This window comes from Theropithecus gelada, chromosome 1 (genome assembly GCF_003255815.1).
Source record: "Theropithecus gelada isolate Dixy chromosome 1, Tgel_1.0, whole genome shotgun sequence".
NCBI classification, from domain to species: Eukaryota; Metazoa; Chordata; class Mammalia; order Primates; family Cercopithecidae; genus Theropithecus; species Theropithecus gelada.
Window position 1 is genome coordinate 138,457,112 of NC_037668.1, and position 24,599 is coordinate 138,481,710.

At 38.1% G+C, this 24,599-nt stretch overlaps 1 protein-coding gene across 5 annotated transcripts in view; it reads left to right on the forward strand.

Annotated features, from left to right (window-relative positions):
• CDC42BPA (CDC42 binding protein kinase alpha) overlaps positions 1-24,599 on the forward strand; it is a 332,255-nt gene that overhangs the window by 206,846 nt on the left and 100,810 nt on the right. For all 5 annotated transcript variants that reach the window (XM_025383741.1, XM_025383503.1, XM_025383585.1 and 2 more), the window contains 2 exons: positions 5,825-5,930; positions 16,834-16,958. In XM_025383741.1, coding sequence (XP_025239526.1) covers positions 5,825-5,930; positions 16,834-16,958 — 231 coding nt within the window. The remainder of the gene's footprint in view (positions 1-5,824; positions 5,931-16,833; positions 16,959-24,599) is intronic.

The following is a 24,599-nucleotide window of genomic DNA, read 5'->3' on the forward strand; positions in this document are numbered from 1 at the left end:
TGGGGTGGGCTGTCCGCATGCACAGTGACCTGCCAGCACTTGGGAGGGGCTGCATGCACAGTGTGTTTACTGAAGTTGTACACGTGCTCACTTGAGGCATTCTTCCCTTGCCAGTCTAGTGCTCCTAGAAGAAGGTCATATGCCACCATTTAAACTCCACCATTTTTTCTCTTAGTGTATGTGCTTTAGCCCACTTGCCTAACTCCTGAATCTTATTGGGAAGCTGCTGATCACGTTTCAGGTGTTTCTATCTAGTGGGAGACTGTCTTTTCCTGTCACCAGGTGTGATCAATTATTATTTTAGAGACAGTTTAACAATCACCTGGCCATCACCTGATGTGGCCATTCCTGGTTGGGGGTGTGGGGGCAGGGGGTCCCTCCTGTCCTGCTTATGTCTGCGTGACTGCCTACTGTAACAGCGGAAACCAAGTGAAGAAAGCACATAAAGTCTGTCAGCATGTCAAATAAAATGAGTTCTGAATCAAGTGAGATAAGGACTAAATAATGGCATTTGAGTTTAGCAATATGAAGGTCATTGGTGACTTTGATAAGAACAATTTTAGTGGAAAAGCAGAGGCAAAGACCCCACAGTAGGATTAAAAGAGACTGGAAGGAGAGCACTTGGAGACAGAACATAGCAGTAAAACTATTGTTACTTGGAGTTATCACACAAACAAGCAGTGAAATCGGGTAATAGCTAGAGGAGAAATTATCTCAGAGAAGATATTTTGCTCTTTGTTTTTGTGTATGTGGTTTTCTTTTTAAGATGGAAGAAATAACAGCATGATTGTAATCTGATAGAAATTGTCTCATAGATGATTGGAAGAGAGAGGAGAAGAGGAAAGTACTAGAGAAAAGTACTTGAGTACTTCAGGATGTTCATAATGAAGGGATTGGCCTTACTCAATCTGTTTTTGTTTTTTGTTTTTTGTGTTTTTTTTTACCTATCAGAAGAGAAAGTAGAGTATATTGATGTAGATAGGGGTGGTGGGAATTTGTGTTGAGCTCTCTTGTTGAGTTGGGCATATTGAACTTGCAGTGCTTGGAAGATGTCTTTGTGGAGATGTCAAGTCAGCAGTTTGAAGGCCACAGAAGCTTCAAATGTAGATTCAGAGATCATCAGCTGAATACATAAATAAAACCAACTAGTGTCATTGATGAGATACCTCAGGCAGCATGTGTAGAGAGGAAGAGACAGCACCTAAGACAGAATGCTGAGGAGCATTGGTATTTACAGGAAGGGTAGAAGAGTCACAAAGGCAGCCGAAAAGAAGCCAGGAATGTAGACTAAAAACTAGTAGAGCATGGGATCCCTGAAGTCAAAGCCAGACAGCATGTCAAGAGGGCAAGAGTGGACAACACTGTCAAAAGTGGCCAGCAGGTTGGATGTAATCACAGTCAGGCCAGTGTTGAGTTTTGAGAGAGCTGTTTTCTTGAGATGGTGGAGGCAGAAGCCAGATTTTGGTGTGGTGGAGAGCAACTAAACCATGAAAAAGTGGTTACAGAAACTGTTTCAGGATGCTTACCAGTGAGTGGGAAGACAAGGATTTGGGAAATGAATTGTAACACAGGCTGTGGGGAGAATTTGTTTATTTTTAATATGGAAGAGACTTAAGCTTGTTTAATGCTAACAGGAAACAGGAAAAAGAGCTTCTGTGTTAGGGAAGCTTCCTAAACATAACTAAATTTAACATCTGTCTATAGATAATAGTGAAGTGACACATTTGCTTGGAGATGGAGGTTAGTTTATTTTCCTTGAATTTGTCATTTAAATTATAATTTATCTTCAATAATGTTATGTAGGAGATTTTTAAGATTACACTTTTAAGATCAACCATTTCTTATATTCTTTGTTCACCTGAAAGCAATCATATATAATTACCCAGCCTGATCCACATGGAATTTCATTCATTGCTAACATCCTGTAGCATCCATCAAATTGCTGTAGATATAAGCCTGTTTGTCATATAACAATACAGTCTTCAAAAAACTTATTCCTTGCTGGGCACAGTGGCCCACGCCTGTAATCCCAGCACTTTGGGAGGCCAAGGCAGGCGGATCACCTGAGGTCAGGAGTTCGAGACCAGCCTGGCCAATATCGTAAAACCCCATCTCTACTAAAAATACAAAAATCAGCCAGGCACAGTGGCACGTGCCTGTAATCCCAGCTACTCGGGAGGCTGAGGCTAGAGAATCGCTGGAACCTGAGAGGTGGAGGTTGCAGTGAGCTGAGATCACGCCACTGCACTCCAGCCTGGACTACAGAGTGAGACTCTTGTCTCAAAAAAAAAAAAAAAAAAAAAAGTTTATTCCCCTTTTTTCCTTAGAAGACTTTTTATGTCTTATTAAAACTGTGTTTGCTTCTAAGGGTAAATAAGTTATCATGCTCCACAGAACTATCATTTTAAATAAGCTTTGTAATATTAAAATAATAATAAATGTGTATGTATGTAGATGTAGGAAGGAAGGAAGGACTGAAAGTATTGATAGAACTGTTGGAAATTTAATTGAACTTTTAATACTATCTAGAGTTGAGAACAAGGAATCATTTTGTGGTTCATATATCCTCCTCTTTCCCCTAACCTCTCCTTTCACCACACTTTCTAGTATATACATAATCAAATAAGGTGAGCATAGGAAGTCTACAAATCACAGACGTTTTCCTCAGATTTCTAAATGAAACACAAATAGATGTTATTAAGCATATGTTCATTGAATTCATTAAAAGTAAATGAGTGTGATTTTTAATTTTAAGGGAAAGGATGAGGATTTGGAAGCATCAGGCTATAATAAAGCAGGTGGTACAATAGCCAATCTGGAATACTGTTATTTTTAATAAAATCAGGCAATGCAATTCCATTCTGGCATTTTCCACTGTCATTGTAGACTGTCATCTGGGACACCTACCATAGTGTTTCTCCAGGATGCTAGCGCCCTCTCACTGGTGTATTTATTAATGCCTTGGTGAAAGGACTGCTTTCTAGGTGTTCTGAAGTGGGTTCTTCGTGGGTGGCTGACCAGGTTGCACATAATAGGTCCACTCTGACATTCTCATCTCCTTGAGCCAGTAATGCTCCAGCTAATTGACTGTAGGCCACTATTGGGTCCGAAGTCCAAGCTTCAATTACTCAGCCTAGCAGTGAAAAACTACACCTGAATGTTGAGTCAACACATTAAACCACAAATCCTAGATGAGTATGTGCATTTGATAAATTTGGCTGTATTTAATTTTTTATTTACCCACCTTGGGGTAACACCCTTCTGACCTGAAAGAAGAAGCTGAGGCACAGGATATATTTAAAGAGTTTGCTTGAACCAAAGTGAAGACAGCTGCCAGGAACACACTTCCAGGTTACCTTGAGGAGTGCTCCATTAGATCTGTGTTACAAGTAGGTTTTTAAAGGCAAAAGGAGACCAGGGCTGGGCTGATACAAAGTTGTTTGACAGGGATTTTCATTGGTTTACAAAATAACATTGATAGTGTGTGAGTCATGGTGTCCAGTGTGTGGCATTTTATGGCTACTTGGTATCAGTTTAGAGCCCACATAGCAAGTGGCCTCAAGAGGTGATTATTGAGCTCAAGGTGGGAGTGAGATGTGACTGCTCTCACATTTTAAATACCTCTCTGGGCCTGATAGTTTAAATGGTCTCACATTCCTCAGATAAAAAAAGTTTTCTTTCTCAGCTCTTAGAATTCATTTCTATATGCTGCCCATACTCCTTCCAATATAAATTGGCAAAATCCTTTAACACCTTCATTGCTTTTATATCTAGTCTCTGCTGTGATCTTAACTGTCATCATAGGCCTGAAGACAATGACAAGTGATTGGGTAGGTGTTAAAGATACTTGGCCTCCCCTTTCGGGGTAACTATTTCAGGTGAAGTTAATAAATGCTTTATGCAAAAACAGGCTGGTTGCCTCAGGTTATAGCTGCTGTGGGGAAAGCGATGAGATTGCTTCTACCTGCAGAGGTTTGAAGGGATATGAGGGTTCAGAGTTCTCAGCACTGTCTTTTGCTGCCCAAAGGTTCCAAAATGTTGTCCAAAAGACAGAAACTGAGGCAAAATTAATATAGAGTTTATTTGGGCCAAGGTTGAGGACTGCAGCCCAGGAAACACAGAGAAGTGCTCCAGAGAACAAAAAAGAGGCTCAGGTTTTTAAAGAAAGACAAATCAGGAGAGGGAACATACAAAAGTCTTTTGTCAGGAATTCTCATTGGTTTGCAGAAATAACATTGATTAATGATTGGATGTATATTGTTGACCTATATAGGGTGTGAGTAATGGTGTCCAGAATATGGCATTGTTGGGTTAATTTATAGCTATTGGTGACACTCAGTCTGGAGTCCACATAGCCGGTAGATTACTTAGCTGAACTGGGAGAATGAGATGTCACTGCAGTCACATTTCAGTGCCTCTCTGGCCGTGCTAATTTAAAGGGGCTCACATTTCTCGTAAAAAATTTATTTTCTTTCTCACATCTCATGTCTTGGGAACTCCACTCATTCTGAATCCACACCCTTAGCCTAAGAGGTTTGGTCAGCGTTGTGCAGATCAACATTTTGCACCTTCTGATGGGATGCACTGAGAGACATCGTCCTTGTGGTATTCCAGCCAAAAATGAATTCTTTGGGACTAGTCATAAATATCAGATGACCCCAGGATGAGTGTCACTGTACTCAGTTAGAGACCTGTACATTATAAAACTGTTGTGAGTGATAGGGAAGACTGAGGAACTGTTCTAGACCAAGGGAGATTGAAGAGATATGACTACTAAATGCAACACATATTTCTCAGTTGGGTCCTGGCCTTGATAAGAAAAGGAGACATTGTTGGGATAACATGAATTGGGTCTGTGAATTCAAATGGTAAGTGTTCTAGTAATGTTGATTTTTTAAATTGAGAAGATTGCTTCATGATTATGGCAGAGTGTCCTTGACTTTGAGAGAGACACACTGGAGTGTTTAGGGGTAATAAGGCATAATATCTGCAGCTAGCTGCCTCTCAGTGGTTCTGAAGAACACTAATGAAAGTAATGGAGAAAATACACTAAAATATTAACAATTGGGGAATCTGGGTTAAGACGATACAGCAATTCTTTGTACTATTTAACTTTTCTATAAAACTGAAAGTATTTCACAGTAAATTTTTTAAAATTTCTGAACTCATATAAATTCTAATTATGAACAAAATGTTTGGAATACTATCGTTAATCAAATTGATAACACTAGGAAGTGACTCTGGCCTAATATTAAATAAGGGCCCAGCAACTTTGTATTTTGTAAGAATATTGGATCTCAAACTAATTTGCCTTTGGATAGAACATAATGAATGTGAAGCAGATGGCAACTATTATTTTCATTTTGGTCCATTATCAACCTTGATGAGACCTTCTCTGACTATATAAAGTGGCCACCCTCTCCCAAATACTATTTATTGCTGTATATATATATATATAATTTAGAACTTACTATCTGAAATTAGTTCATTTTACTCACTTTTCACTGGCAATCCGCCTCTAGCAGAATATAAGCTCCGTGACAGCAGTAGCTGTGAAGACCTACAACAATTTCTTGGCACCTAGTAAGTGCTCCATAAATATTTGGTAAATGAATGAACAAATCAGTATTATTGTAATATAAATTCCTGGAACATGCTTTCACCAGGCCTGTCACTACTTATAAACAAGCTGTGTTCCCTGGGGACAATATTTCTGCAGTTCAATCTGATATTTTATGTTTTATGTAACTATTGGAAAAATAATTTCAAGTTTTCAGTTGACCTTTAATTCCCTTTTTTCCTTTTGTGTTTTGAATTGTGTTAGTCAAAGTGAAAGGGAAGAATTTGAAAGTGAGTTCAAACAACAGTATGAACGAGAAAAAGTGTTGTTAACTGAAGAAAATAAAAAGCTGACAAGTGAACTTGATAAGGTGAGTGATTTAGTCTCATATTAATTGAGTAGTACATGCTAGATGTTCAACACTGATAGGAATTGTGGATATAACTGTGTATTTGGCATACATTTTTGTTTAATAGTCTTTCTCCTGAGTTATATTGCTTCTATGATATATACAATTCTTTGTCGTATTCTAAAGAGACAGTTTTGCTTATCTCCTTTTATTCTTTGTCCCATTTTTGTTTTTTTTTTGAGCTTCTTATTTATTTCACTTTCCATCCGTATTAGTCCATTTTGGGGTTACTATAAAGGAATACCTGAGACTGGGTAATTTACAAAGAAAATAGGTTTATTTTGGCTTATGGTTCTGCAGGCTGTACAGGAAGTGTGGTGCCAGCATCTGCTTCTGGTGAGAGTCTCAGGAAGCTTTCAATCACAGAAGGTGCAAGGGCGAGGGAGGGAGCAAGAGAGAGACTGGGGAGGTGCACACACCTTTGAACAACTGGATCTCACTGAGTGAGAACTCACTTATCACCAAGGGGATGGTGCTAAACCATTCATGAGGGGCCTGCCCCCATGATCCAGTCACCTCCCACCAGGCCCCACCTACAACACTGGGAATCACATTTCAGCCTGAGATTTGGAGGAGACAAACATTGAAGTCATATCACCATCTGTTCTCTTTCTTACTCTTTTCTTTCATATATTCATCATTTGCCCTGTCATGGAGGGCTAAGTTCAGGCCAAGTTAAGTCTGGCCCTTGGCAAGAACAGGGACAATTAGGCCAAACCTGGAGAAATTGTAACAGCTGATTCATATTCACAGAGGAGAACTGGTAAAGCTAGAAATGATACCGGAGTAGGTGATAATCTAAGGAAACCATCTCAACCTAATTTCTAGCTTGAATACAGAATCATGTATTGAACTGAGAAGTAGCCATATTCATGAACAAAATTTCAAATACTTAAAGGAATTTTTTTCCACTTAGCATCTCAAATTTCTCAACTTCCCACCATTCTGCATTTCTTGTGCTAATTCCTAACAAGCAGTTGTAAAAATACTAATATTAACTAGAAGTTTATTGTTTGTTTGTTTGTTTTGATACAGTCTCACTCGGTCGCCCAGGCTGGAGTGCAGTGGCGTAATAGCTCACTGCAACCTCCGCCTCCTGGGTTCAAACAATTCTCCTGCCTCAGCCTTCTGAGTAGCTGGGACTACAGGCGCACACCACCACACCCAGCTAATGTTTGTATTTTTAGTAGAGATGGAATTTCGCTGTGTTGGCCAGGCTGGTCTTGAACTCCTGACCTCAGGCAATCCGCCTACCTCGGCCTCCCAAAGTGCTGGAATTATAGGCGTGAGCCACCATGCCTGGTTGCATGAGCCACTGCGCCCAGCCCAGAAGTTTTAATAATTCTACTTACATTTACATAAGAAGGGCTGGATAATTGCATTTTATAATGATATCTAGTATTTTCTTCGTATAAAAATATTATGTTCAATTATTTATTCCAATAACAAACTGAAAGACCATTACTTGTAAAATAGAGACTCTTCTTTCTTTTTGTTTTATACATAGCTCTGTATTTTCACTATTTTCCCCATGATTATTTAGCATTTAAAATGCTAAATAAGTATTTAAAACATTTAAAAAATGAATGCTTGTTTTCTAAGCCTTTAAAAAATGACTAGTTGAAAACTACTTGAGAAAGAATACTGTTCATATTGTAAAGTCTTATAAAGCTAACATATACAAACATTGTAGAAAGTGGCTGAACAGTAAGTAATATAAATTGATTTTTTAAGCCATGAACAGTGCATGAACTTTATTGTATAACAGTTATTTCCATTGAAATAAGAGTAACAATATTTGAACTTTATCCAGACAGGTTACATAATTGTTACTTCATGTGTTGCCTAATTTGATTACAAAATTTAATGTCATTTTGTCCTATAAGACAGAATTTTAAGATTCTGTTGAGTTAACTACTAAAAGATGTTACATTTTAAGAAAAATTATATTGGAAAATAAGTTGAATGTAGATCAAATTTTTACATTCAATTATTGGTTTAATTTCATTGCTAGCCATACATTTCTGCTGAGTTTCTCTGAAATATATATTTAGAGAGAATTTTTCAAAACTTCTTATTTGATTAAAATTGTGTTGCAGTCTAATACATCCATGAGAAAGGGACATACTTAGGCCTAGTATATGTAGTGAAGCCTCCTTGATGAGGCCTGATGGATAGTTTGTTTTTAAAAAAAAAAAAAAAAAAAAATTACCCATTCTTCCTAAATTGAAAGGTAGGTAGGATATGAGTAGCACTTTAAGAGCAAATTCATATGGTAAGTAAATATTTAATGTCCAGTGGTTACAGGACAATATTTATTCCTGAAGAAATGGGGGAGATCTGGAATCTCTATTTCCATTTGAAAACCTCTGCTCTGTTTCTCAAACTTTTTTTCAATTTTTGCATCTCTCTCTTCTTAATTCTCAGTCTACCTTTCCCTTTTTAATTCTGTCTGTCTCAGTGATGATCAACTGAACTTCACCTCACATCTTCACTTTCCATTTATTCATTTTCCAATTTGGTTTGAAGTGGGTATTTTCCCCAAGGATGACAACAGAAGCATTTGCCATTGCTACACCAACTATTCCATTGGGAACCAGCTTGAAGAGAACTAGATCTCTTCTTGACAGAATTACAGATACAAAAGTCAGAAAGCAATTATTAGGTTAATTTTGAAAGGTATATATTATAGATTTTCACATTTTTAAACTCCAAAAATAAAAACATTTAAATAAATTTTTAAAAATTAGATGACATTTTTGTAAATCTTATAAGCCCCACTTTTTATTAAAAGATAATTCATTGCAGGCTGGGCACAGCGGCTCATGCCTGTAATCCCAGCACCTTGGGAGGCCGAGGCAGGCAGATCGCTTGTAGTCAGGAGTTTGAGACCAGCCTGGCCAACATGAAGAAACCCCATCTCTACTAAAAATACAAAAATTAACCGGGTGTGATGACACGTGCCTGTCCCATCTACTCAGGAGGCTGAAGAGGGAGAATCATTTGAACCCAGGAGGTGGAGGTAGCAGTGAGCCGAGATCACACCACTGCACTCCAGACTGAGCGGCAGTCTGTCTCAAAAAATGTATATATATATATAGCATTGCAAATATAATTAGCCATCTGGTTTCCTTCAATCTCATAACAAATTTTTAAAAATTAACAATTTATGCCAGTGAGTAAAATTGTTTACAGTAAGAAAAGTTATAATTTGTTTTTAAAATTTGTTTTTCAAATATTTTCAAAAAATGTGGAAAATATTTAACATGATAGTTACCTATAATGTGATCACGACAAAATAGGTATTTTAATTTTGTATGTTTCTTTCCAGGTTTTGCCTATATCCTTATTATTACATAATTGCAATCATGTATACAGTCCACTTACTAATCTGCCTTTTCACTTAAAATGTTAAGAGCATTTTTTCATATTCCTATGTAGTCTTCTTATAACTCAAATGTGTCAATGTACGAATAGTAAAACCTCATTTTCAAACATGAAAAATGAACTAATACTTAAAATTTACTATGTGCAGGTCATCTTCTGAATTACTTCATATAACTCATTTAATTTTCACAATAACTCTCTACGGTGTACCCTTTTGTTCTTGCCATTTTATAGATCAAGAAACTAAGTCAAAGAAGGGTTAAACTACTTTCCCAATCTCAAGAATAAGAGGTAGGATTTGAGTACAGGTAGTCGGGCTCCAGAGTCCATGCTTTTATTTGGTAATTATGCAGAGATTAACTTTTTTCTGACCAATTGCACATAAATTAAGCAATCTGTTGAAAACTACTTATCACTGTTGCAATATGACAGTGCAGAGTTTGCATTTTGCTCCTCTTGCAAATACCCAATTGAAACCCCAACCACAAATGTGGAAGGGCTATCAGAAATAATGGTAATCCAAAATGGATATTAGTGCAGGAATTAATGAAGAGAAGATGCTGTGTATACCACCCTCAAAAACAGCTGGTGGACTTCTGGCTATGCTAATATGAAGAGATTGATTGATCTTCTAAAAAAATGCTAAAAAGCAAATGCAATTGTCAAAAACAACCATTTCGAAGTCTTGGAGTTAACCAAAGGAAGATGACAGCTACAAAACACTGCTAAGATGTATTAAGGAATATCTGAACAAATTGAGAGATAACTATGTTAATGGATTGGAAGACTCAATATTGTTGGGATAGCAATTCTTCCCAAATTGAGCTATAAGTTCTGGGACATCCATATCAAAATTCTGGTAGGCTTTTTGCTGGAATTCACAAGCTTACCCTTAAAGTTATAGAGGAATAGAAAAGACCAAGAATAGTTCAGATATTTTGAGTAAAGTTAGAAGTTGGAGGATTAACACTATGTAATTTTAATACTTGCTGTAAATATGCAATAATCAAAAAGATGTAGTACTGGCATAACGAAACAGAATGAAGAGTCCAAAAATAAGCTCTTACATTTATGGTCAGTTGATTCTCTGCAAAAGTGCCAAGGCAATTCAATGGAAAAAGGATAATCTTGTCATATAGTACTGGAACAATTGGATATCCATATGTGAGAAAAAATGAACTTGGATCCTTACTTCATACCTTATACAAAAATTAACTCAAAGTGGATCACAATCTGAAATATAAAACGTAAGCATAGGAGAAAATCTTTGTGATTTAAAAATGTCAAGATAATGACATTAAAAGCACAGTGAATGAGAGAAAAGTAATGATAAATTGAACATCAAAATTTTAAAAGAACATTAAGAAAATGAAAAGACATGCGTAGATGGGGAGGAAATATTTCCAAATCATTTATCTGAAAAAAGACATGTATTCATAATATGTAAAGAACTCTTTACACGTGGTGGTTCACACCTATAATCCCAGCACTTTAGGAGTCTAAGGCATGAGAATCACTTGAGCCCGGGAGTTCAAGACCAATCTGGGAAATATATAAGACCTTATCTTTACAAAAGTTTTTTAAAAAATATTAGCTGGGTGTGGTGGTACATGCCTGTAGTCCCAGCTACCTGGAAGGCTGAAACAGGAGGATTTATGTGAGCCCAGGCAGTCAAGGCTGCAGTGAGTGGAGATGATGCCACTGCCCAGAGTTTGACCCTATCTCCAAAAAAAAAAAAAAGGAAAAAACCCTCTTAAAACTCAACAATAGAGAATATAAACAACTCAGTTTTTTAATGGGTAACAAAGATGAATAGACATTTCATGAAAGATGATACATGAATAACAAATAAGCACATGAAAAGATGTTTGTCAATAGGAGAATGCCACTTAAAAACACAACAAGATACTGCTGTATACCCTCGAGAATGTCTATACTCAATTGGAGTGACCATATCAACTATTGGCAATGATATGGAGGAACTAGAACTTATACACTGCTCATAGGAGTATAAAATGGCATAGCCCTTGTAGAAAATAGTTCCAAAAATTCTCAAAAAGTTAAACATATACTTAACATACAACCTGGCAGTTCTCCTATTTACTGAAAAGAATTGAAAGCCTAGTCCCCCTAAGACTTACATATGAATTTTCATAGCATTATATTCTCATAATAGTAAACAACTGGAAACAGTACAAATGTTTATCAATGGTGCATGGATAAACAAAGCATACCATACCCATATACTAGAATACCACTCAGCAGTAAAAAGGAGTGAACTTCGGATACATGCAACAGTATTGAGGTTCAACTTCAATAATCTAAGTGAAATAAGTCCAATACAAAAGACTACATATTCTGTTGTTTCATTGATAGAAGATTTCAGAAAATGCAGAACTACAGAAATAGAAAGCAGATCAGTGATAGGTAGAGAAATTAGGGTGGGGACCAAGATCAATTGCAAATAGGCATGGGGATATTTCTTGAGTATTAGAAGTGTTCCAAAACTGGATTGTAGCAATCACTGTACAACTGTTTAAGTTTGCTAAAAATCATTCAACTATATACTTATAATGGGTGAATTTTATGTTATATAAAGTATACCTCAGTAAAAGTGTAAAAAAAAAAAAAAAAAAACTGGTAAACTGTATCTTCAGAGGTGAATGGCACACCCTGAGGTACAAAACTTAAATCTCTTGTTTGCGATAGGCAAATCAGTGTGTGCCAGCAGTGACTGATAGGTTCCCTGGATCTCATTTCCTTTTGGGAAGACAAGGAGGTTGGAGGTAGGATTAAATGGGGGAATTACAGACAAACTCTATATGCGTAAAACAATTTATTGCTGTTGTTTTGCCAGAGGGGAAGAAATGAAACTTTGCTTTGTGATTTGTGCCAAAATTGCCTATCTCTGCACAGAAATACAGGTTAAAAATAAACACCAATAAAATCCTGTGTCATTAATAGAATTCCTAATAACTTAGAATTGAGAGTTGGCAAACTATGGCCTCTGGCCAAATCTAGCTCCCAGATTGTTTTTGTCTGCCCCACATGATAAAAATAATCTTTATATTTTAAAATGGCTATTTTTAAAAAGAAGATGATGATAATGTGAGATTTTATGTGGCCCACAGAGGTGAAAATACTTGTTGTCTGGTTCTTTACTGAAAAAGTTTGCAGACCTTTGACTTAGAACATGGTTGTGGCCTGTATTAGGTAGGGTTCCACAGAGAAACAGAACCAATACAGTGAGTATATGTGGGGGGTGGGGGGGTGTGTGTATGTGTGTTGGGAGCAGGGGAGATTATAAGGAATTGGCTCAAGTGATTATGTAGCCTGACAAGTCCCGAGATCTGCATTGGGCAAGCTGGAGACCCAGGAGAGTATATTTTGTAGTTCCAGTCCCAAAGCTTGGCAAGCTTAACATTCAGGAAAAGCTTCTGTCTCATTTCAGGTCTGAAGGCAGGAGAAGCTGATGTCACAGCTGATGTTCCCCACTACTATTGGTGCAGTCAGCCTTTTTGTTCTGTTCAGGTTGATCACATGGGACTCACATACATTAGGGAGGGGGGTCTTCTCAGTATGCCAATTCAAATGTTATCTTATTAAGAAGCACCCTCACAGACCTACCCAGAATAATGTTTGACCCAATGTCTAGGCACCTTGTGGCCCAGTCAAGTTGACAATCACATGGCCCTTTTATCCCTAAAAACCTGTGAATAGATCCTCTAGGAGCAACTCACCTTCATCAAAGTTGAGTCATCAAGAAGAAACTAGCACAGTATCTCTACAAACATACAAAAAAGGAAGAAAGGAGTAGTATTAAATAGCAGATGAGACCATTTATCAGAAAAAAAAATGTAGCTATGAAATAAAATAGTAAGCAAATATTTTTTCATGTGGTTTTTTTGTTTGTTTGTTTGTTTGTTTGTTTGTTTTTGAGATGAAGTCTCACTTTGCCACCCAGACTGGAGTGCAGTGGTGTGATCTCTGCTCATTGCAACCTCCGCCTCCCGAGTTCAAGCGATTCTCCTGCCTCAGCCTCCCAAGTAGCTGGGATTACAGGCATGTGCCACCACACCCATCTAATATTTTTATTTTTAGTAGAGATGGGGTTTTGCCATGTTGGCCAGGCTGGTCTCAAACTCCTGACCTCAGGTCATCCACCCACCTCGGCCTCCCAAAGTGTTGCGATTACAGACGTGAGCCACCACACCCAACCTTTTTCATGAATTTTCTAAAAACTTAAAGCAAGAACTTTTTGCTTCTGTGACAGAATAGCTTACATCCTACCACCTCACCAAGAAGAGCTATAAAGCTTAATTTTAAAAATAATACTATATGAATACCACTTATAGGATTCATCTGTAAGAAGTCATTGGAGTGACAACAAGGAAACCAGGACTTTACTGACCAAGATCCTAAAGGAAATAATAGTACAGAGCAGTGAGCCCAACATTTAGTGCCACTTTTCCTCTTTAGGCATTTGCAGATATGAAAGCAGAAAAATCTCAGAATCTAGGAAGTTGAACATGGTATTCCACAGTTTTACAAGGCTGGAGAGAGAAAAATGGAAGTGCATTGCCTATCAAGTTGCAGGATCCTTAGTAAATAATTCAGACTTTCAGTTCAACCCACTGAAAGCCTACATTTTAGGAGTAAGGGTGAGTGAGAAAGATAAGTCCTCAGTGACTGAAACCCAGCCTCCAAGATCTATCTTTACTCTGATTGCCTACCAAAAGTAAAAGTAAATAACCTCTGGAGGAAGATATTATCTAGAGTCTTAAAATTATCTAAAATTTTTATACATGATATGTGGCATGCAGGAAAAAAATTACCAAGCATATCAGCAAACACAACCAAATCATTGAAAACCAAGAGAAAAATTCAACAGCAAAAACAAAATCAGAAAAGGGAAAATGAAAACCAGGCAGTCAGTAGAAACAGACCCGCAGGAGTTCCCAGTATGAAATTTTTATGAAAGGATTTTAAGATAATTGTGTAATTTGTTTAAGAAAGTAGACATATGAAGAATTTCAGCAAACAATTAGAATCTTTACAAAACTGTCAAATAGAATTTCCAGGAGCAAAAAATAAAATAACCAAAAGACTCAATGAACGTTTTAACATATTGGAGAGAAACAAAGAAAAGGACTACATATGTTTAAAAAAAAATTTAGACTAAAGTGTACTCAGGGATTCAAAAGAATAAAAAATATATAAAGGAGGATATAAGACATAGAGGATGTGATGAAAAGCTGTAACATACAAATAATTGGTTTCGCAAAAGGTGAGAAGAGAGAGATGGTGGCAGTGCGATATTCTAAGAGTGTTTATGGCCCAGAATTTTTCCAAACCTGTGAGAAACATTTAGCCACAAATTCAAGAAATACCACAAACCCTAAAAGTGAAAGAATTAATAGAAATCAGACCCCAGTTAGACAAATCCTAGAAAAGCTGCCAGAAACCAACCAACATAAAATTCTAAAAGCAACCAGAGAAGAAAGACACATTTATGTTCAAAGGCGTGAAACTTCAACTGAAAACTGACTTCCCAACAGAAAAAATTAAAAATGGAATTCAGAAGAAAAAGAATGTCCTAAAAATGCTATAGTAAAATAACTGCCAAGTTACAATGTTATTTACAGCAAAAAATGCCTTCCGGAAATGAAGGCAAAAATTCAGAATGTAGAAAACTGCAGGACAACCTACATTCCTTTTTTTTTTTTTTTGAGACGGAGTCTTGCTCTGTCACCCAGGCTGGGGTGCAATGACATGATCTCTGCTCACTGTAACCTCCGCCTCCTGGGTTCAAGCAATTCTCCTGCCTCAGCCTCCCGAGTAGCTGGGACTACATAGGCGCATGCCACCACGTCCGGCTAATTTTTTGTATTTTTAGTAGAGACAGGGTTTCACCGTGTTGCCTAAGATAGTCTCGATCTCCTGACCTCATGATCCACCTGCCTCGGCCTCCCAAAGTGCTGGGATTACAGATGTGAGCCACCGCGCCTGGCCATGACAACCTACATTCTTCATGTCAAAAGAAAAATAAAGGTGTTGCAGGGAAACCTGTAAATAAAATAGACTTAAAAGACATATTGGGCCAAGCGTGCTGGTTCATGCCTGCAATCCCAGTAGTTTGGGAGACCATAGCAGGCGGATGGCTTGAGCCCAGAAGTTTGAGACCAGCTTGGGCAACATGCCGAGACCCCATCTCTACAAAAAAATTTAAAAAATAAAAAATTAGCCAGGTACTAATTTTTTTTAGCTGTAATCCCAGCTACTTGGGAGGCTGAAGTGGGAGGATTGCTTGAGTCCAGGAGGTGGAGGTTGTAATAAGCTGAGATCACACCACTGCACTCCAGCCTGGGTGACAGAGTGAAACCCTGCTCAAAAAAAAAAAAAAAAAATATATATATATATATATATGTGTGTGTGTGTGTGTGTGTGTATATCTCCAACCATTAACCATTCAGCTGTGTTTTCTTATTGGTATCATGATTGAATTTAACAAACTTAAGTTTTGCGATATGTTGAAGTAAGTGGAAACTTGAACTATTACTACCTATGTGCTGTTAGGAAATTCCTGAAATTTGTAGTATGATGCTATGGTGGTTATATTTTAAAAGAGAGATCCTTATTTTTTAGAGATACATACAGCAATATGCATGGATAACATTGTATGATGTCTAGTATTTGTTTCCGAATAATACAGGAAGAGGGGATAAGAGAACAGGCGTATAGGCCAGGTGTGGTGGCTCACACCTGTAATCCCAGCACTTTGGGAGGCTGAGGTGGGCGAATCTTCTGAGGTCAGGAGTTTGAGACCAGCCGGACCAACATGGTGGAACCCCATCTCTACTAAAAAGACAAAAAATTAGCCAGGCGTGATGGCGCATGTCTGTAATCCCAGCTACTGGGGAGACTGAGACAGGAGAATCACTTGAACCCGGGAGGCAAAAGTTGCAGTGAGCCGAGAACACGCCATTGTACTCCAGCCTAGGCAACAGGAACAAAACTCTGTCTCAAAAAAAAAAAAAAAGAACAGGCATGCAAGTGAAACAAGATTGATGTTGAAGTAATCATTGTTGAAATTAGGTAGTGGGGCTCATGGGAATTCATTTATATTTTCCATTTTTGTATATGCTTGAAATTATAAGCTTCTTTAAAGAAGAAAAGATGACATAAAGACATTTTTTGGACCAAAAAAAAAAAGTTCTTTCAAACAGAAATAGGCAATTCTTAAGCCAAGTAGAGAATGTTCACAGAATCAAGTCACTGTAGGATGTAAGGAAAAAAGCAAAGATAGCAGGAGAATTCAGAGTACTTGATATCCAAATTCAGTGAGCAAAAGGGATTATTATAATAAGACAAGCATTATTGGGTAGATGATGTTGAGTAATCAAATTTGACAATACCTGTCTGAACATCTCGGACTCTTGGTCCTGAAAGTCATGCATGTCTTAAAACTACCTTTCAGCTTACTACTTTGTATGAGAACTTAAGTATACACAACCAGCAGTTAGAAGAAGAGGTTAAAGATCTAGCAGACAAGAAAGAATCAGTTGCACATTGGGAAGCCCAAATCACAGAAATAATTCAGTGGTGAGTGCTCTTTTAAACGTTCTTTTGTGGATGATTGTGAGTATGTGGCCAAGTTGGTGTGAATTCCAGGTGGCTACTAATAATGGTTTTTATCTCATTTGTCAGCTATGATAAATAAGTTACTCGAAAAGCACAATTTTATTACTGACCTGTTATTTGTGTTCTAATGTGTTTTCTGTTATGTTCCTCTGTTCCCTAACTCTAACAAATGTCCCATACCAGCATTTAACACAGCTTCATTGTAATCTGATTATTGATTATTACTTTCTAAGAAAATGTTACCACCTCCAGAGTCAAAGTTGGAATTCATCTGCTACCTATGGATGTTTCTTTCTAAGACCAAAACTCCTGTATTTGTGAGTATTTTAAGAAATGGAAGGCCTGCAAAAAACTTAGAAGCTAAAGATACTGTACTGTTACCTTCTATCATGATTATACCAGATTAATTCACACATGACATTTTTAAAACCTTAAATGGTTACATTTTAGTTTTATCAGCTCTTTCTCAAGCTCTTGGGATTTCGTTTGGAATATACATGTTAGTAACCTTCATATTCATTTATTAAACCATTATTCTGGTGCGTGTAAAAAATTTCATATTTTAATAATACATGGAGAAAGCAGAATCTAATGAAGACTGTATTTCCAAGTAAAAATAGGTAACTTAACTTTTTATATTTATATAACTTTTTAAATCCTTTTTGGCAAATGGTAGGTGTTTAATTTATATCAAAACAAATACAGGTTGAGCGTTCCTAATCTGAAAATCTGAAATTGAAATATTTCAAAATGTGAAACTTTTTGAGTGCTGACATGACACCACAAGTAGAAAATTTTAGACCTGACTTTGTGATGGGTCACAGTCAAAACTTGGTTTCATACACAAGAAATTATTCTAAAACATTGTAAAAAATTACCTTCAGGCTATATTTATAAGGTGTATATAAAACATACACAAATTTTGTGTTTTGTCTTGGGTCCCATTGCCAAGGTAACCTCATTATGTATATTCAGGTATTCCAAACTCCAAAACATAAAAAATCCTGAAATCCAAAATACTTTTGGTCTCAAGCATTTCACATAAAGGATATCCAACCTGTAGTTTCATCATTTATTTATAGATTAGTCATTTGTAGGGAATTTTATTTCCTATACGCATATTTTGGTTCAAATGCTTTTCCATTAAGAGCTCTTATGCTTATAATGTTTCTATTCAGTGCATATAAAGGGAATATGCAGATTGTGGAAATTTATTTGGGTTCCAGACAGTATAGTTATTGGTTCATTAATTTACATCTATATCATCAGGTCTGCATTTCTGAAGCAAAATCCACTTTAATCTTTAACCAAGTTTATAATATCAAAAATTATGACTTGCCATTTGTAATTCCATTTTTATGTTATCAAATATATATTTAAGGTGGAGCTGAAAATGACTTTTCAGAAGGCAGAGTCAAAACCTGTGTTCCTAGACTTCTGATTTTTTCAAGTGTCAGGCATGCTGATTTGAGCTGGAACAGGAAGTGGTTCTAGTAATGGAAGGAAGCTTTCTTTTTTTTTTTTTTTTTTTTTTTTTTTTTTTTTTTTTTTTGAGACGGAGTCTCGCTCTGTCACCCAGGCTGGAGTGCAGTGGCCGGATCTCAGCTCACTGCAAGCTCCGCCTCCCGGGTTCACGCCATTCTCCTGCCTCAGCCTCCCGAGTAGCTGGGACTACAGGCGCCCGCCGCCACGCCCGGCTAAGTTTTTGTATTTTTAGTAGAGACGGGGTTTCACCGTGTTAGCCAGGATGGTCTCGATCTCCTGACCTCGTGATCCACCCGTCTCGGCCTCCCAAAGTGCTGGGATTACAGGCTTGAGCCACCGTGCCCGGCCGGAAGGAAGCTTTCAATGTGGGCTTTGTAGAAACGGTTAATAGAAAGGGTGAAGATGAAAGTTTTATATGATGCCACAAAACACTCATTATACACTTCTCACATTCAAGCGAAATGCAGAAATCAGAAATACAAGGAAGTCACTTTGCATAAAAGCTGTTATTAACCCCACTTCTTATTTAGAAATGGACTGTTAGATAGCAGATTGGCAAATACCCAAGGGAAAAAGTAAAATATATATTCCCTGTTCAACTTTCTTACCTACTTGAAAGGTAACTTTGTGAGATACAATATCCAAGTTTATAAAGGTCGAAAGACTGAGTTATTTTCATTTTTGAGTTTAGTATACAGAGTAAGTATTCCTTATTCAAAATGCTCAGGACCAGAAGTATTTTGGATTTCTTTTGGATTTTAGGAAGTTTGCATTATACTTAACAGTTCAGCATCCCTAATCCAAAAATTTAAGCATCTTGTCAGTACTCAAAAAGTTCCAGATTTGGGGGCATTTCAGATTTTGGATTTTCAGATTACAAGTACTAAACCTGCTTTAAAAAAATGAAGTAATGCTCAAACAAGATTATAGGACCTCATGACATACAGCACCTTAAATGTTTCCTGGGACAAATGAACAGTTTAATATAAAAGAAATACTGCAGTATATAAAACCTTATGTGAAGTCACTTCTAATGGCTCTTGAACTCCACCTCCTCTCTCTTTTGCTGTGAAATATCCCTTTCATAAGAAACCCTTTTAGAGCAAGGACATCTTCTTCTCACCACTGTTAGAGTAGGAACCTTCCTTCTCACCATTAGCTCATCAGAGGACTTCACGTTTTCTCTTTGAAATAATATTACAAAGAGAGGTTAGATTAATAGGCTAATCCATAAGATTTATTTTTTAAATGTGTTTCCTCACATAAGGCATTCTTTTGGTACAATAAGAGACACAGAGGTCTATAAATGTAGTACTTGCCTTTAAGTAACTTATAACTTAACATTTAAAGTTTAAAAACTATTTTGACCAGAACTGGCGATAACTTACAAGACTTAAATATAAATGCCTTACATATTGAATAGATACTGACTTTTTAAAAATAAGAATGTAGTGTTGAGGGAATTATCTCAGACTAGTTGCTCAAGAAGGGTGGGAGCAGTCAGTTAAACTAGACTGTGTTTTCTGAAAAGCCTGAGTTTAGTAAAATATCCTACACCTAGTTTGACCAAATTGGCATTTATGTAAAAGAATAGTAGGAAATAAGAGTAATAAAGTTACTGCAACACAATTGTCATGAATACTAGGTAAGAATTTTACCTTCACTTATTTGTAAGATGGAGAAGGTTTTTTGCAAAGGTAATGGTATTAATTAAAATGATGATGAGGCAAATAGCTTTTAACAGTAATGTTCAGGATGAAATAGATGGTAAGGTTGGAAATAAAGTGAATAAATGCAGGAGATGTTGTGAAAGAAAAATCTATAGGACTTAATATTACTTACAAATGAAGGGTGAGAGATGAGGAGAAATTAGTATTCCTGAATTGTGAGTTAAGGTGGTTAAGAAAATGATGGCATCATTGAAGTAGGAAAGTTAAGAGAGGTAACCACCCTTGGGGAAGATGATACAATCAATTTTATCTGTTACTTTATTTTGTTTGTTGGTGAGACTGAGGTGATCCTGAGGCATCTTAGTAGAGGTTTCTCATATGCTTTTGAAAAACTAACGTAAAGGTTAGGATTAGAAATGTAAATTTGGGAATTAAATTCCTATTGAATAAGGCCAATGAAGTGGTTGAGATGTTTTTGAGGAAACAAGAAAGAAGGCGAATGGTAAGGGCTATATGATACAAGCTAGATGAAACAGCTCTGCAGGAGAACCAGGAGAAGGGTTTAATGATTACAAAGCGTTTCAGTAATGAAACCTTTGTCTTTCTTTATTTAAATCCACTCACATTATTTGAAACATTCCTCACTCAGTAATGCTCATTTGTGTATAGCAATAGCTTCTATTGATTAAAACATAAGAGTATTCCAGTCATTAGGCTGGAAATTCACATGTATTCTTATTTAGTTATTACACCAGTTCTGTGAGATAGGTATTATTACTATCCTCATTTTATAGATGGGATAACAAAGTTAGAGAAGTAACCTGGCCAAAGTCACACAGCTGGTAAGCACCAGAGCTAGGATTTGAAACCAGGTCTGTATGACTTAAGAATCAAAGTTCCTAATTACAATATATGCACCAACTTTTCAGGAACTGTCCCTTATTTGTCTTCTTTTGTCTTCTTAATGTGCCCAATGTAATAGTATTTAATAAGTATTAACTAATTGATTATTTGAGAGAACTTGGAAGGGAAGGATTAAATGTGCCAAGAGAACACATAGATCTAAGTTGGCCTTCTGTAGTTGAATTTTAACAGATTAGCTTCAGCAAAATAGTTGAGGCAGGAATTAGACTTCAGGAAGTATAGAGTAGTGAATGGAGGGTTTAATACTAGAGCACTTACATGTATGTAGTAGAACAATGAAAGAGGGAAAAATGGGATGTTTGGGGGTTTGTCAGTGAGGAGGACAGGGAACTTTTGTATTTGGTAGAGTTTGTTCATGTTTAAAGAAACCAATGGAAATAATGAAATTGAAAATATAAGGTGTAGTAGGGGGGGTGATTATGTATAGTAATAATAACTATGTTACTAAGAAGTATTTGAACGATTTAACCAAATAAAAGATGAGACACCTACCTCTAAAACTGTTTTTAAAAGTTAAGAGAGGGGGGCGGAGCAAGATGGCCGAATAGGAACAGCTCCAGTCTCCAACTCCCAGCGCGAGCGACACAGAAGACCGGTGATTTCTGCATTTTCAACTGAGGTTCTGGGTTCATCTCACTGGGGAGTGCCGGACGATCGGTGCTGGTCAGCTGCTGCAGCCCGACCAGCGAGAGCTGAAGCAGGGCGAGGCATTGCCTCACCTGGGAAGCGCAAGGGGAAAGGGAATCCCTTTTCCTAGCCAGGGGAACTGAGACACACAACACCTGGAAAATCGGGTAACTCCCACCCCAATACTGCGCTTTAAGGAAACGGGCACAGCAGGAGATTATATCCCATACCTGGCCGGGAGGGTCCCACACCCACGGAGCCTCCCTCATTGCTAGCACAGCAGTCTGTGATCGACCGGCAAGGCAGCAGCGAGGCTGGGGGAGGGGCGCCCGCCATTGCTGAGGCTTAAGTAGGTAAACAAAGCTGCTGGGAAGCTCTAACTGGGTGGAGCTCACAGCAGCTCAAGGAAACCTGCCTGTCTCTGTAGACTCCACCTCTGGGGACAGGGCACAGTAAACAATAACAAACGCAGCAGAAACCCCTGCAGACACAAACGACTCTGTCTGACAGCTTTGAAGAGAGCAGTGGATCTCCCAACACGGAGGTTGAGATCTGAGAAGGGACAGACTCCCTGCTCAAGTGGGTCCCTGACCCCTGAGTAGCCTAACTGGGAGACATCCCCCACTAGCGGCAGTCTGACACCCCACACCTCACAGGGTGGAGTACACCCCTGAGAGGAAGCTTCCAAAGCAAGAATCAGACAGGTACACTCGCTGTTCAGCAATATTCTATCTTCTGCAGCCTCTGCTGCTGATACCCAGGCAAACAGGGTCTGGAGTGGACCTCAAGCAATCTCCAACAGACCAACAGCTGAGGGTCCTGACTGTTAGAAGGAAAACTATCAAACAGGAAGGACACCTACACCAAAACCCCATCAGTACATCACCATCATCAAAGACCAGAGGCAGATAAAACCACAAAGATGGGGAAAAAGCAGGGCAGAAAAGCTGGAAATTCAAAAAATAAGAGCGCATCTCCCCCTGCAAAGGAGCGCAGCTCATCGCCAGCAACAGATCAAAGCTGGACAGAGAATGACTTTGACGAGATGAGAGAAGAAGGCTTCAGTCCATCAAATTTCTCAGAGCTAAAGGAGGAATTACGTACCCAGCGCAAAGAAACTAAAAATCTTGAAAAAAAAGTGGAAGAATTGATGGCTAGAGTAATTAATGCAGAGAAGGTCCTAAACGAAATGAAAGAGATGAAAACCATGACACGAGAAATACGTGACAAATGCACAAGCTTCAGTAACCGACTCGATCAACTGGAAGAAAGAGTATCAGCGATTGAGGATCAAATGAATGAAATGAAGCGAGAAGAGAAACCAAAAGAAAAAAGAAGAAAAAGAAATGAACAAAGCCTGCAAGAAGTATGGGATTATGTAAAAAGACCAAATCTGCGTCTGATTGGGGTGCCTGAAAGTGAGGGGGAAAATGGAACCAAGTTGGAAAACACTCTTCAGGATATCATCCAGGAGAACTTCCCCAACCTAGTAGGGCAGGCCAACATTCAAATTCAGGAAATACAGAGAACGCCACAAAGATACTCCTCGAGAAGAGCAACTCCAAGACACATAATTGCCAGATTCACCACAGTTGAAATGAAGGAAAAAATCTTAAGGGCAGCCAGAGAGAAAGGTCGGGTTACCCACAAAGGGAAGCCCATCAGACTAACAGCAGATCTCTCGGCAGAAACTCTACAAGCCAGAAGAGAGTGGGGGCCAATATTCAACATTCTTAAAGAAAAGAATTTTAAACCCAGAATTTCATATCCAGCCAAACTAAGTTTCATAAGTGAAGGAGAAGTAAAATCCTTTACAGATAAGCAAATGCTTAGAGATTTTGTCACCACTAGGCCTGCCTTACAAGGGACCCTGAAGGAAGCACTAAACATGGAAAGGAACAACCAGTACCAGCCATTGCAAAAACATGCCAAAATGTAAAGACCATCGAGGCTAGGAAGAAACTGCATCAACTAACGAGCAAAATAACCAGTTAATATCATAATGGCAAGATCAAGTTCACATATAACAATCTTTTTTTTTTTTTTTTTTTTTGAGACGGAGTCTCGCTCTGTCGCCCAGGCTGGAGTGCAGTGGCCGGATCTCAGCTCACTGCAAGCTCCGCCTCCCGGGTTCACGCCATTCTCCGGCCTCAGCCTCCCGAGTAGCTGGGACTACAGGCGCCCGCCACCTCGCCTGGCTAGTTTTTTGTATTTCTTAATAGAGACGGGGTTTCACCGTGTTAGCCAGGATGGTCTCGATCTCCTGACCTCGTGATCCGCCCGTCTCGGCCTCCCAAAGTGCTGGGATTACAGGCTTGAGCCACCGCGCCCGGCACATATAACAATCTTAACCTTAAATGTAAATGGACTAAATGCTCCAATTAAAAGACACAGACTGGCAAACTGGATAAAGAGTCAAGACCCATCAGTCTGCTGTATTCAGGAGACCCATGTCACACGCAGAGACATACATAGGCTCAAAATAAAGAGATGGAGGAAGATGTACCAAGCAAATGGAGAACAAAAAAAGCAGGGGTTGCAATACTAGTCTCTGATAAAACAGACTTTAAACCATCAAAGATCAAAAGAGACAGAGAAGGCCATTACATAATGGTAAAGGGATCAATCCAACAAGAAGAGCTAACTATCCTAAATATATATGCACCCAATACAGGAGCACCCAGATTCATAAAGCAAGTCCTTAGAGACTTACAAAGAGACTTAGACTCCCATACAATAATAATGGGAGACTTCAACACTCCACTGTCAACATTAGACAGATCAACGAGACAAAGTTAACAAGGATATCCAGGAATTGAACTCATCTCTGCAGCAAGCAGACCTAATAGACATCTATAGAACTCTCCACCCCAAATCAACAGAATATACATTCTTC